Genomic DNA, 13,321 nt, shown 5'->3' with positions numbered 1-13,321 from the left:
GAGAAGACCAGAGGGGAGAAACATAACCAACAAGTTGCTCCAACTGCAGTTTTATAGCACACAGGGTACCAAGGAGTCAGCCATACAAAACCATGAAAGCCACAGACACAACCTTACTACCCTACAAGCCACATAAATGCTGCTGGGGAGCAAGCTACACTTCTTGCAAGTGCATGGGACAGCCAAGCCATAACCAAAACTACCTTCTTTAGAAGCACATTCCCCCTTTACTATTGTGACGATCTCCATCTGCCATCTGCAACACACAGCTGAGTAGTGTTATTATCTATAGCAGATGGCAAAGGTAGGCATTTGTTATCATAGTTAAAGTCATCTTTCCTTTCCCTTCAAGGCTCCTTACATTTGGCACTTGCCTGTGCTCCTTATGAGTTCTGCCTGCACACACATCCAAGCTCTATCTACTCCATGCAGCACAGCAAAGCATTTTGCACACAGCAGTATTCCCTGCAAGTGCCAAGGAACAGTGGCACTGCCAATGCAGGAGGCACTTTGCACAAAGCATGTTTATTAGCTGTGACACAGAGGCAACATTTGCAAGGAGCTAAGGAAGAAGACAGCTGCTGCAACTCCTCTAATTACCTTTCCCCAGACAGCAACCGGAATTTACAATTTGTACGATGCTGCTGGAACTAAGTATGATCTAGATCCACACACAAGCTCCCCTCCTCACTTTTATAGGCCATGCGTTACATGAAAATTAGAACTATTCAAACTGTTCCTGTGAATTAGATTATCTCCTGTAAGGTTTTTTTATTGTGCATTCTCCTTTTGCTACTGGAAAAGACAGAATTTGCTGCAGACAGTAATCACATAATCACATCTTGTTACAAGCACGAGCCAGCAGGACTTGCTGTTAGCAACTCTATTCTATCACATCAAAACAAAGAACATTTGAGATGCTGGGTAAGAATTATGCTTCTTAACACACATTTCACAGCAGAAGTAAAATATAAAAAGAAAAAACCCAGTATATAGAACACGTAGAACATCAGCCTCACATATATCCAAATTCAATTCTATGTTAGTCCGCTACCATAGCGTTTACTGTGTTCAGCTCCAGCTGGTTCGCTGCTCACCAAAACTTACAAGAATGCACAGGAAGTCTGACAAATTAAGACACAGTCAACAATTAAAATGAACTGCACAAAGAGGATAAAGCATTTCAAACAGTTGTAGCCTTGAAAGATCATTTCAAGCAGTTGCACCCTTGAAAGATGAAAAGCTTTTCAGTAGCTCTGAGCTGCTTTATTGACAAGACACAGCATTAAAAAAAAAATCACAAGTGCAAGACAATACTTAAAATGTATGCAGACAGGTGAAACTGCAAAGGCTCAGGAGATATTTTAAGGCCAAATGTGTATGTGGGAAAAGAAGTAGTAAAAAGAAATTGAAGCAAATTAGACAGAAAAGCTTTAAACTTGTATGAGTATCCACACTACATCTGTACTTGCAAGCACTGAGAGCCGACTTAGAGATTCACTGTTACACGGGTCCAGTACTTTGCTGATGCTTTGTGCAATAAGCCCCAATCTCCAGCTTCTACAATAATTTAGACACATGCAAGACAAGCATCTATTCAGTGCGGTGTCTTGCTCCCCTTAGTAGTATGTGCAGCATGCATTTTGTGGCTGTACTGCTACGCAGTCTTGATTCTTCTCACTCAAGCTGTGAGTCAAATGAGAAGATGAGACTTACCCATGTTTCTCTGGGCTCTCCACTGATAAGATTTCACCGCTGCTTTCATCAATGGGAAGGACACGAGCAATATATTCTCCGCTCTGCTGGTAAAACTTATACACAGCCACTTGAACTGTGCATTGGTCACCGCTGCTTCTCAGCCAAGGGCTCAGGATGACAGGGCTTGGCCTCTCTGATGCATTGAGAAACAGAAACGAACCTAAACAGACGAGGCAACAAGAAAGCCTTAAGAACACAGAAAACCAAAACAAAATCTTCACAGAGTGCAGATGAACACTTGTAATTTTTATGCCACAGCTCATCTGCAACAGTTTCATACTGCCCAGTCAAAGATTATCTTTGTCAACTGGTTTGGAAAGTTTGCCCATTTTGTATTAAGCCCATTAAGATCCTCCCAGGCAGGCAACATTTCAACTCACCTTTGAACGGTTCAAAACAACCATTACATTTAGATTTACCTCCCAGAAGAAAAGGCATGAAATGGGAAAAGCCATAAATACCAAGGGCAGGGAAAAGTAACAAACAGTAACAATAAAACTCAATCAACCAAGAGACTTCCAAAGTTAAATCCAGGCAGGCGATTAAGGAGTTTTAGGTTCAGATTCTTACTTTCATGTGCCTATTCTTCCTGCACTTCATCCCCATCTCTAACTTCGCAGGTGTGGTCCAGGCCCAAATATTACGGCCTTGGGTCAGCGGGATCCTGATTTGATAGCTCTGATATGATGATATTTTATATCCATTTCTCTTACCCAAATAAAGAGAATAAATTCAATAGCTTTACTTTTGCTCCTCTATAAACAGAGAAGTGCAGCATTTTTAAGTCATTAGAGTCAGGATAAAGGCCTGTTTTATTTCTTCAGCAATTCATTCTAAAGTATTAATTTTATATGTAACTAATCCACATTACACATTTCATTATTATCCAGTACATTGACTCCCTTGGCCTAATTCTATTTCAATACAATCTGAGGCTTATCCACTGGGACAGAGATAATGCATTTTCATCACACCGTTGCTCATTTTCAGGTAAGTCAAATTGCTCCCTTTTGGCATCTGACTAATTTACCAGCTCATCCACAGAGCAAGCACACTGGGCTGGGTAGTTGGTAAGTGCAAGGTGCAGTTAGGTAAATGAAAGGGACCAACTCCTGAAGCAAGAAAAATTGTGATATCCCACAGATATTAGCAAGACCTGTCAGATAATCAGGACAACGAGATTTCATTTCCTGGAGCCTCCATTAATAAAGCCTTTCCATTAATACTTAAACATGAAGATCTGATGAACAGTTTAATTTCATAGAGGGAGAAACTAAGGCTTATCAGGGCTGTAATTTAAACCTCTTTGTAACGGTGTACTGTGCATACATTTTAGCAGGAGGAGCAGCTTGGTTTTGAAAATACCAAAGTTGAATCTTCAGGGAAATGATCTTCCAAATCACTGAGCATGGCTCAGCTGAGATCCAGGGTGTCTAAGAAATCCTATGGCAGGGCCACAAATGGATCCTGCTCACCTTCACCTTGGTGTCTAAGTTGTGGACCATAATGTATAAAACCAGCCACTCTGAGCTTCTATGGTAATTCGCCTCAACCTAAAACAGATCTGGCGACTTGTCCTTTGGTTGTTCCCACTTCTCTCCACTAAACTGAGCGTCAAGAGCACAGACTGGAATGTCTCCCTGCCAGATGCCAGTTTAGAACAGGGCAATTGTGCTCGTGCTCAAGCTCACAGAGGTCCCCTCTGAAAAAGTCTGATCTGGCAACTCAGGTCACGCACAGGGTAATACTGGAAGGGCTAAAAATGAACCCTGGATTCCTGCCAAGCACATTTCCCTCCTATACACACATTTCTCATAGGCAGCATTTTTGACATACTTGTCAAAAAACAGTGCTCTTGACCCTGGCATATCTAAAACTAGAAAACACTTGTACTGAAAGAAACACACAGAAATACATGAGGTATGGTCTGCTTAGAGGGAGGTTTGTAAACAAAGGAGTGACACATAGTCATAGCATTTGGGTTTTTAATAACAAGATTTCTTTATGTGTAACAACAGCCTTTAATCCAGTTACTAACAGAACGGTTTGGTGAGTTTAAATAAACTCTGTTATTGGCACTGGTTACATATACACAGTATTTTTGCTGGTCAGTAAAATAAAAACAAAAACCCAGCCACATGTATGATCCTTCCCTGCCTCCCCCTTCTGTTGCAAACAAAAGAGAATTAGAGCACTAAATCTTGTGGCTTTAATTGTACCATCCCCATAAGAACACTGAAATCTGTGACATGAAGGGGAGTGCAGAGACTTCTGCTGGTGGCAGAAAGACACTAAGCACTGCAATAACTGCTCATGGTAACTTGCCAGGTGCAAGAGCCATTTGCTTATCTTACTGCCTTGCAATAGGGAGTCAGATTTTGAAGTAACAAATAAATAAAGGCAGCTCTCATTTTCTTCCAGTGGTTCTAAATAAAGACAGCTTCCAAGGGTAGTCCCTCTTATGCTTATGTCCTGACTTGAGGCCAAGTTTGAAACATCAGTAAAGTCTAGCAGTAGACAAGGCTAGCTGCTACAGCACATTTGAGAAACAGTCACTAAGCCCTTTGGTTTGGCTTTTATATTCCTACTCTGTTTACAGGGCTCACAGTTTGCAGTTGCGGCTTATTACCCATCCTATGGCCAGTTTTCCCTGCTAAATCACACTGCTAAAAGGAATACAATTGCCATGGTGGGGGCACTGCTTGCCACCGTTTCATGTAGTGGCTTGCCATGGAACCAATATGGCCACTGTTTTCAGGGTCAGATTAGAGATGATTATTTAAGAGTTAAAAGAGCACATGAAGATCAATTCACCAAACACACTGAGGGACAGAAGAATATTGATTCACTCCAATGGACGCTCTGGGCAAAATTAGAACCTACCTGTTCACTGGTATGTCCCGCCAGTAGGAGGAAATCCTTGTGGCATGCTCTACCTGACATTACTATGTAGACCCAGAAGGCTCAAGCTTCCAGCTGTAATTTCCTTGCACTTTTTTTCTCCTATTAACTCACAGCTCTGATAAGGCTCTTGGATCTTCCCAGATAAACAGCTAGAAAAAGCACTGTAGCTTCAAACGAACTTCTGCTTCTATTTAGGTATCAAGGGACATAAGGAGAGATGAAAGGCCCCTTCATGGTATATGTTGCCAGAGTCATGTTTTACTGCTCTGAAGGGTCTATTTGCTTTTTGTAAAGATGTTCACCAGTGAGCCATTTTGAACTGCTGAGGTGAGTAGCTCGAGAGAGGAGGCCTTCAACACTGGAGCGGGGGGGAGATCAGCGTCCAGGAGCCTCAACTCAGAGCGGCAAGAGCCACCGAGGGAGCCTCAAGTCCTCGACAGGACCGGCCCAGGAGCCGGCAGCTCAGCTGACGAGAGCGAGCAGCTGACTCACAGGGGGCGGAGCCAGGAGGAGCGGCACCAGCCCTGAGCGGGTAAAAACCTGCCCCAGGGAGCGCGGCGAGCAGAGCGGGTCGAGGCGGTTGGCGCGGGCGGGCGAGCGAGCACTCGGCGTATGAGCAGAGCCCGGTCGGGAAGCTCTGCTCTGGCTGCCCCGGCGGTGGCAGCGTAGGCACCCAGACAGAGCCGATGGGAGGGGAGGCTGCAGTGCAGAGCTCGGGGTGTAGAGAGTGGCTGCACTGGTCTGGTGAGGGAATGGTGCACAATGGGCAGGGCTGCGCTCGGTGCTCCCTGGTGCAGGTCCTCCTGCAGCAGGGGCTGAGCTGCGGGATGCTGTTAATAGGCTGCGAGATGTCAGGGAAGCTGAGAGGAAGCAGGAATGCTTGCTCCACGCCCAAACTGTGCAGGGGCCTCGAGCTTCACCTCTACCTCATGAAGGAAAGAAGGAGGCCGTTAACCTGGGAAGCTGGGAATTAGTGACAAAAAAAAAACCAACAAAAAAAAGAAGGAAAAGGACAACCAAAAGCAAGGGGCTTCCCCCTAAATCCCCTGTCCCCATGCAGAACCGCTTTGCTGTCCTGCAGGGGGTAATGAGGAAACGCACTCGAGCCAGAAACGCCGGCTGATGCACTGCTAAAGAAGATCTCTACTGGTGCTGCTAGGAAAAAGCGGCGGGTCGTAGTAGTAGGGGACTCTACACTGAAAGGGACAGAAGCACTCGTCTGCCGGCCAGACCCCGTCTCAAGGGAGGTGTGTTGCCTACCGGGGGCACGGATCAGGGATGTGGCAGAGAGGCTGCCTGCTCTAGTAAGTCCCACTGACTATTACCCACTCCTGGCGATACATGTGGGTGCTAGGGATATAGATAGTAGTAGCCTGGGGAACATAAAGAAGAACTACAGAGCCCTGGGGGAGGTGGTTAGGGGCTCTGGAGCTCAGGTCGTCTTTTCATCAATTCTCCAGGATACAGGGGAGGACCTAAAAAAAGCTAGGAGGATTGGCCAGGTTAATAACTGGTTAAAAGGGTGGTGTCATAGTCAGGGGTTTGGGTGTCTTGAACACGGGACCCAAGCTTGTAGGCCAGGTCTAATGGGGGCTGGTGGAGCTGGTCTGATAAAGAAGGGAAAGAGCAGTTTTGGTAGGAGGCTTGCCAGACTGGTCAAGGAGGCTTTAAACTAGATGTGTTGGGGGAGGGGGGCATCATTCCATCCCAACACACCCAGTCAGTTGCCAGAACCTATAATAAATGCCTGGAGCAATGTAGAGATATCCCAGCTGCTCCAGCCAATGAGCCGGCTTCAGTTGGAGCTTGGCTCAGATGCCTCTATACAAACACCCGTAGCATGGGGAACAAACAAGAGGAATTAGAGACGTGTGCACGTCTACGGGGTATGATATAATAGGCATCACAGAAACATGGTGGGATGGCTCCTATGACTGGAGTGTTGGAATGGAAGGTTACAGGCTCTTTAGAAAAGAGAGGCCTGGCAGGCAGGGAGGAGGAGTTGCCCTTTATATTAGGGATAGGCTGGAGAGTATGGAACTCTGTCTGGGGACAGGTGAGCAGTCAATAGACAGCTTGTGGGTCAGGGTTAAAGGGAATATAGCTATGGGAGACATTACTGTGGGGACCTGTTACAGACCGCCTGATCAAGGAGAACCTGCGATGAAGCACTCCATAGACAGACAGGAACAGCCTCACGCTCGCAGGCCCTTGTTCTCATGGGTGACTTCAACCACCCTGACATCTGTTGGAAGGACGGTACAGCCCGGCACAAGCAGTCCAGGAGGTTCCTCGATTGTGTAGAAGACAACTTCCTTCTGCAAGTAATAGAGGAGCCGACAAGGAGAGGCCGTACTTGACCTCGTGCTCACCAACAGGGAAGGGCTCGTTGGAAATGTGACGCAGCCTTGGATGCAGCGATCATGAGAGGCTCGAATTTGAGATCCTCAGGACAGTGAGAAGAGCATGCAGCAAGCTCACTGCCCTGGACTTCAAAACAGCAGACTTTGGCCTCTTCAGGAGCCTGCTTAGGAAGGTTCCATGGGATATAGCCCTAGAGGACAGAGGGGCCCAAGACTGTTGGTTGATATTCAAGGATCACCTGCTACAAGCTCAGGAGTGTTGCATCCCAACCAGAAGGAAGGGCAGCAGGAGGGCCAGGAGACCTCCTTGGATGGATAAGGAGCTCCTGAGGAAAATTCAAATGAAAAAGGAGGCCTATAATAAGTAGAAGCAAGGACAGGTGGCATGGGAAGAGTACAGGGATGTTGTCCAAAAAGCTAGGGACCAGGTTAGGAAAGCTAAGGCCCAGTTAGAATTAAACTTAGCTAGAGGTATTAAAGATAACAGGAAGGAATTCTGCAAGTACATAGCAAACAAAAAACAGACTAGGGAGAATGTAGGCCCCCTCAGGAAGCTCTCAGGAGAACTGGCTACACAGGATTTGGGGAAGGCTGAGGTTCTGAATGACTTCTTTGCCTCGGTCTTCACTGGCAAAGGCTCTGACCAAACCACCCAAGTCTTGGAAGGCAGATGCAGGGACTGTGAGAATGAAGACCTTGTGCCCACTGTAGGAGAGGAACTGGTTCGAGACCATCTTAAAAATGTGAATGTGCACAAGTCCATGGGTCCTGATGAGATCCATCTGTGGGTCATGAAGGAGCTGGTGAATGAAGTTGCGAAGCCACTGTCCATCATATTTGAAAACTCCTGGCAGTCAGGTGAAGTTCCCAATGACTGGAAAAAGGGGAATATAACCCCCATTTTCAAGAAGGGGAAAATGGATGACCCAGGGAATTACAGACCAGTCAGTCTCACCTCTGTGCCTGGCAAAATCTTGGAGCAGATTCTGCTGGAAGGCATGCTAAGGCACATGAAAATCAACAAGGTGCTTGGTGACAGCCAGCATGGCTTCACTAAGGGGAAATCCTGCCTGACCAATCTGGTGGCCTTCTATGATGGGGCTACAGAACTGATGGGCAGGGGCAGAGCAGCTGATGTCATCTACCTGAACTTGTGTAAAGCATTCGACGCTGTCCCACACGACATCCTTGTCTCTAAATTGGAGAGACATCAATTTGATGAATGAACCACTCGGTGGATAAAGAACTGGCTGGATGGCTGCATGCAAAGAGTTGTGGTCAGTGGCTCAATGTCCAGCTGGAGACCAGTAATGAGTGGTGTCCCTGAGGGATCGGTGTTGGGACCAGTCTTGTTCAACATCTTTGTCAGTGACATGGACAGTGGGATTGAGTGTGCCCTCAGCAAGTTTGCCGATGACACCGAGCTGTGTGGTTCGGTTGATACCCTGGAAGGAAGGAATGCCATCCAGAGGGACCTTGACACACTTGTGAGGTGGGCTGATGCCAACCTTAGGAAGTTTAACAATGCCAAGTGCAAGGTCCTACACCTGGGTCGGTGCAATCCCAGGCACAGCTACAGGTTGGGCAGAGAAGAGATTCAGAGCAGCCCTGCAGAGAAGGACTTGGGGGTGTTGGCCGATGAGAAAATGAACATGGGCCAGCAGCGTGTGCTTGCAGCCCAGAAAGCCAACCGTATCCTGGGCTGCATCAAAAGGAGCGTGACCAGCAGGTCAAAGGAGGTGATCCTGCCCCTCTACTCTGCTCTCGTGAGACATCACTTGGAGTATTGTGTGCAGTTCTGGTGTCCTCAACATAAAGAGGACATGGAACTGTTGGAACAAGTCCAGAGAAGGGCCACGAGGATGATCAGGGGACTGGAGCACCTCCTGTATGAAGACTGGTTGAGGAAGTTGGGGCTGTTCAGCCTGGAGAAGAGAAGGCTGTGTGGAGACCTCATAGCAGCCTTCCAGTATCTGAAGGGGGCCCATAGGGATTCTGGGGAGGGACTCTTCATTAGAGACTGTAGTGATAGGGCAAGGGGTAACGGGTTAAAACTTAAACAGGGGAAGTTTAGATTGGATATAAGGAGGAAATTCTTTCCTGTTAGGGTGGCGAGGCACTGGAACGGGTTGCCCAGGGAGGCTGTGAATGCTCCATCCCTGGCAGTGTTCAAGACCAGGTTGGATGAGGCCTTGGGTGATATGATTTAGCGTAAGGTGTCCCTGCCCACAGCAGGGGGGTTGGAACTAGATGATCTTAAGGTCCTTTCCAACCCTAACTATTCTATGATTCTATGATTTCAGGAGTCTCTGCTGCAGGTTTAATATTGGACTCTAGCTGCACAGCCCAACACTGATATTAAAGAGATGCAGTTAAAATAACGAGATTGTAACTAGATATGCAGCCACAGACCCTGGCACTTAGCAGTTTCTGAGTCCTGAGCTCATCCATCAGCATTGCGTAGAACTGTGGTTGAAGTAGGAAGAATACTCAGTATTTTGCACCAAATACACCTCTGTATTGTATCACAGACACTCCACTAGCTGGTGTCTCAGAAACTGCTGGTCTAAATGAAAATACTTTATTTTCCACATTCTCAAAATTCCACACTCACAAACTGTGGGAGAAACCTATCAATAATATTCAGCTTCTAATTCTTACGCTTAAGCACAGGGAATTATTGCAGCTGACATAAAAGAAATATTACAAGACAAATTAATATACCTTACATGAAAAATTGGTGTTGATCCTTTGGAAACTTGTTTACAACATTTAAAATTCATGTCACGAGAAGGGAAGGATGGCTTATCAGCTTAGCTGCAAGATGTTTTTGAGATGATGAAGACAGCTTCAAGTTGCACTGTTCAGGACTAATGAGATGACAGAGATATTTGTAAACAAGAAAACTGATGCTAATGTACTATGCATGTACAGGCACATTACGAATAAATCACCTGTCCAAAAAAGTTTTCAAATGAAGGGGTAGACACTGGTAAGGCTACAAATCAAAACCACACTGGCAACGAAGCCCATTGCTACAATCTGCAGCCTGACGTCCTTGTCTGATACAGATGCACAAAATATCTAGAACTCATGCCAGTTAATGCTGAGGGAACCCTGTTCAAAAGACAACCATAACGCAGCCCCAGGAACTGGCCAAACTCAGTGTCTTATTGCTAGCCCTTTTAAAAGCTGGTCATTGATAGCTGCCCAATAGCTTTGAAGGCACCCTGCTATCTGCTTATACCCTAAATCCTTCCTTGTCAGTCTCGGGGCAAACGGTCCAGAGCCAGGTCAGATTATTCTGCTAAACAGCCTCATGATGCTCAGTGAGGGCAATGCACCCTACTGCATCCTTTCACCTTCCTAAGGCAGCAGTGTAGGAAAGATGGCTGCAGTCCAAAAAGGCAGCAGCCTGGTAAGTTACAATGGGAAATAAGGTTGTCCAGAAGAGTGTTCGTTGCAGAAAACAGCAACCAGCTTCTCTGGGACAAACACATGGAGGCAACTCCTCAACCTGCACCCAAGATCTAGGATTTCCAGCATGAGATGTTCTTGTACACCTGATATCACACAATCAAATAAGATCCTAAAGACATGACATCAAGCAGTGCAATGGAACATACAATTCATTTACAAAGGTGGCATGCATTAGGATTCATGAAGAGGGAAGTTCACATTATTTGAAAATAATATTTAGCAACACAGCCAAGCCAGTAAAAGACACAGAGCAGCCACTCAGCTATCTGATGGAAATGAAAGCGTCCCCATGCCAGTTCAAGCAGATTTCTCCCCAAATAACTAAAGACCTTAGTTTTGTAATTTTAACTTACTTTCTTGAACAGCAAGGCTCAAAACACAGCTTGGCTGCCTGAATCTCATCACACTTATAAAGCAGCAATTTAACAATCCTTTGCAAAACTGATAGATTGTTATTCTGAGCAGAAACTCCATCTTCCTACTAAAAGGGTTTTATTACCTTTCACGTCCAAGTTCAGTACTCTCCCAGATTAAATTAGAGTTGTAAAAACTATTAACAGTTAACGTCTGTTGGGGACTGTACAGTAGAAAAAAAAATTTAAATCAAGTTTTATGGGCTTTGGAGATGCTGACTGGAGAGAACGTTTCCACTGGTATCACAAAACATCCCACAGAGCTGGCCTTTGGAGCCTTCGTTTTACACTTAACTCCCAAATTAACTATTCAAGCAAAACTCTTACATGAGGAGCTCAGCAGCTGGTAAAACTGGGCACTACCTGAGTGACAACATTAGGAAAAGATACTGCTCTACTTTTCCTAGGCTTATTTATATGACTTTTCTAATTGCCTCATGAAGGCTCTGAAATGTGCTGAATGCTAGGAATGCAAATAGTCTCCAGTGCTGAGTGCAATGTGACTGCATAAGCACCAGAAGATTTGCAACACGCTATACTCGCATCTGACTATAAATTCATGAAGGGAACGGCCTTTGAATCATTATAAAATTTGGAGCTGAACCATTCTTAACAATGTAATTATGGTAATTGAATGAGAACTTCCCTCTTTTGAAGTTGATCAGAGTTCTCGCTATTAGCTTAAATAGAACCAGGATTTCACTGCTAATACCTAGCAGGTATGTGAGCACGTTTCTCTAGATGATGTAAGAGCAATTCAAAAGTGCTAATGAATTCATACTTACTCTTGTGGGCATGTAATACATTTCACAAATGGACATGTTAAGGCAGACATTAAACAACTGCAAACAGCATGTGGCCAAGATTGGTATTAGAGCAGATATGCAAGTCAAAGGTCTTGAAAATTACCTCCCATTCAAGCATTTTCCACTTCCTAAGTACAAAGTGGAAGGCCAATAATCCATTAAAGCAAAATAAAGACAGTTTTTGTCCTCCTCCTAAGGCATCAGGCAAGTTTGATTTGCCCCATATGATTTGTCTCAAATTCAAAGACTTCACTCCTAGAGAACTTTCTCCCTCAAATAACTGGCATTCACTGTGATCCTTGGGAACAGAAGCAGCGCTACAGAAACGTAACCAGCAGTTAGAAAAGGCAGGAGTCTTCCCTCTTCTCATACTCCAGTCCCTGAGATTTCCCTTATTAATTTACTTCTTCTCTCAGAGGCAGCCCTGAATCCTTACATGCAGAGGGAGCAGTCTCCCAGCAGTGACCTTCACACACACCTTTCACAATTCTTCCCTGTTGCTTCCCTGAACCCTGGTGTAGTGTGTGTGTGTGTGTGTGCGTGTGCGTGTGTGTGTGAAGTCCAAAGGAACATTATTAGAAAATGTTATTCCTATTTATCAGTTTTAATTCCAGTAATCCCTAGCATATTCCATATGAAAATCTGAATACCATCATGTTACTTACTTTAGATAGGTTTTTGGTATCACATATTCCATATGAAAACCTGAATACCATCATGCTACTTACTTTAGATAGGTTTTTGGTATCACATATTCCATATGAAAACCTGAATACCATCATGCTACTTACTTTAGATAGAAAACCAAGAAAGGATGTTTTTCTTACAAAGCTTTTTGCATACAGTTTTTCCAAAGGAAGTTGAGAAGGAAAACAAAAAAAAACCAAAAGCTCCAGGTATTGCCTCCTGTAATGGGAGCTAGAGCCAGATGCTCTTACAGTCCAATTCCTAAATGACTCAGCAGTGTTTGCTCCCAGATGAAAAGCACTGAACTGAAAAAAGTAGTCAGTTAATTAAAAACTTCAAATTCAATGCTGAAATGAAAATCTTTCCTACAGAATGACAAAAGAGTGTTTAAATAATTCAGCCTTGCACAGCTGATTAACCAATATGCATCTTCTCTTTTGCTGCTGACAGAGGCGAATGGTAAGTTACTGTTGAGATCTCTGCTCTGAGACTAGAGGATGAGAGAATTTTCTGTCACTGTGAGCAAGACAGACAGACCTAAAGGGAAAGCTAAGAGGAAGCTGGGAATGTCAATAAGAACAGAGAGGCAGATGCCTGTTCAGCACCTCACAGTGTGTGCAGTAGTTAAGGGGAGGAGGTGAAAGGAAGCTTAACACTTCTAGTTGCCACTTTGCTCTCAAGTGTGCTTATTCAATTGCACTAAGGAGGCTAGAAGCTTAAAAATTAAGAAGTTTGACAATACTCTGACACACAAGTACCTGAATAGAAACATGACTGGGACAGAATGGGTATTGCAACAACTCACAGCTCAGTAACGTCAGAAACCACATATAAGCAAGTAGAGAGCGCTGTGAGCTATTCCCCTGAAGAACTACAAAAGCCACAAGAGAAGACTTGTAATTAAATCTAA

At 44.9% G+C, this 13,321-nt stretch overlaps 1 protein-coding gene across 1 annotated transcript in view; it reads right to left on the bottom strand.

Moving 5' to 3' along the window:
• ALK (ALK receptor tyrosine kinase) overlaps nt 1–13,321 on the bottom strand; it is a 316,033-nt gene that overhangs the window by 166,519 nt on the left and 136,193 nt on the right. The window contains exon 4 of the mRNA XM_061475364.1: nt 1,717–1,918. Coding sequence (XP_061331348.1) covers nt 1,717–1,918 — 202 coding nt within the window. The remainder of the gene's footprint in view (nt 1–1,716; nt 1,919–13,321) is intronic.

Source organism: Pezoporus flaviventris, unplaced genomic scaffold, assembly GCF_033815535.1.
Source record: "Pezoporus flaviventris isolate CSIRO_AGI_PZ_B2104156 unplaced genomic scaffold, CSIRO_AGI_Pfla_v1 ptg000083l, whole genome shotgun sequence".
Classification (NCBI taxonomy): Eukaryota; Metazoa; Chordata; class Aves; order Psittaciformes; family Psittacidae; genus Pezoporus; species Pezoporus flaviventris.
The sequence above is the reverse complement of the archived record's forward strand: the minus strand, read 5'-3'. Positions and strand labels throughout refer to the sequence as shown.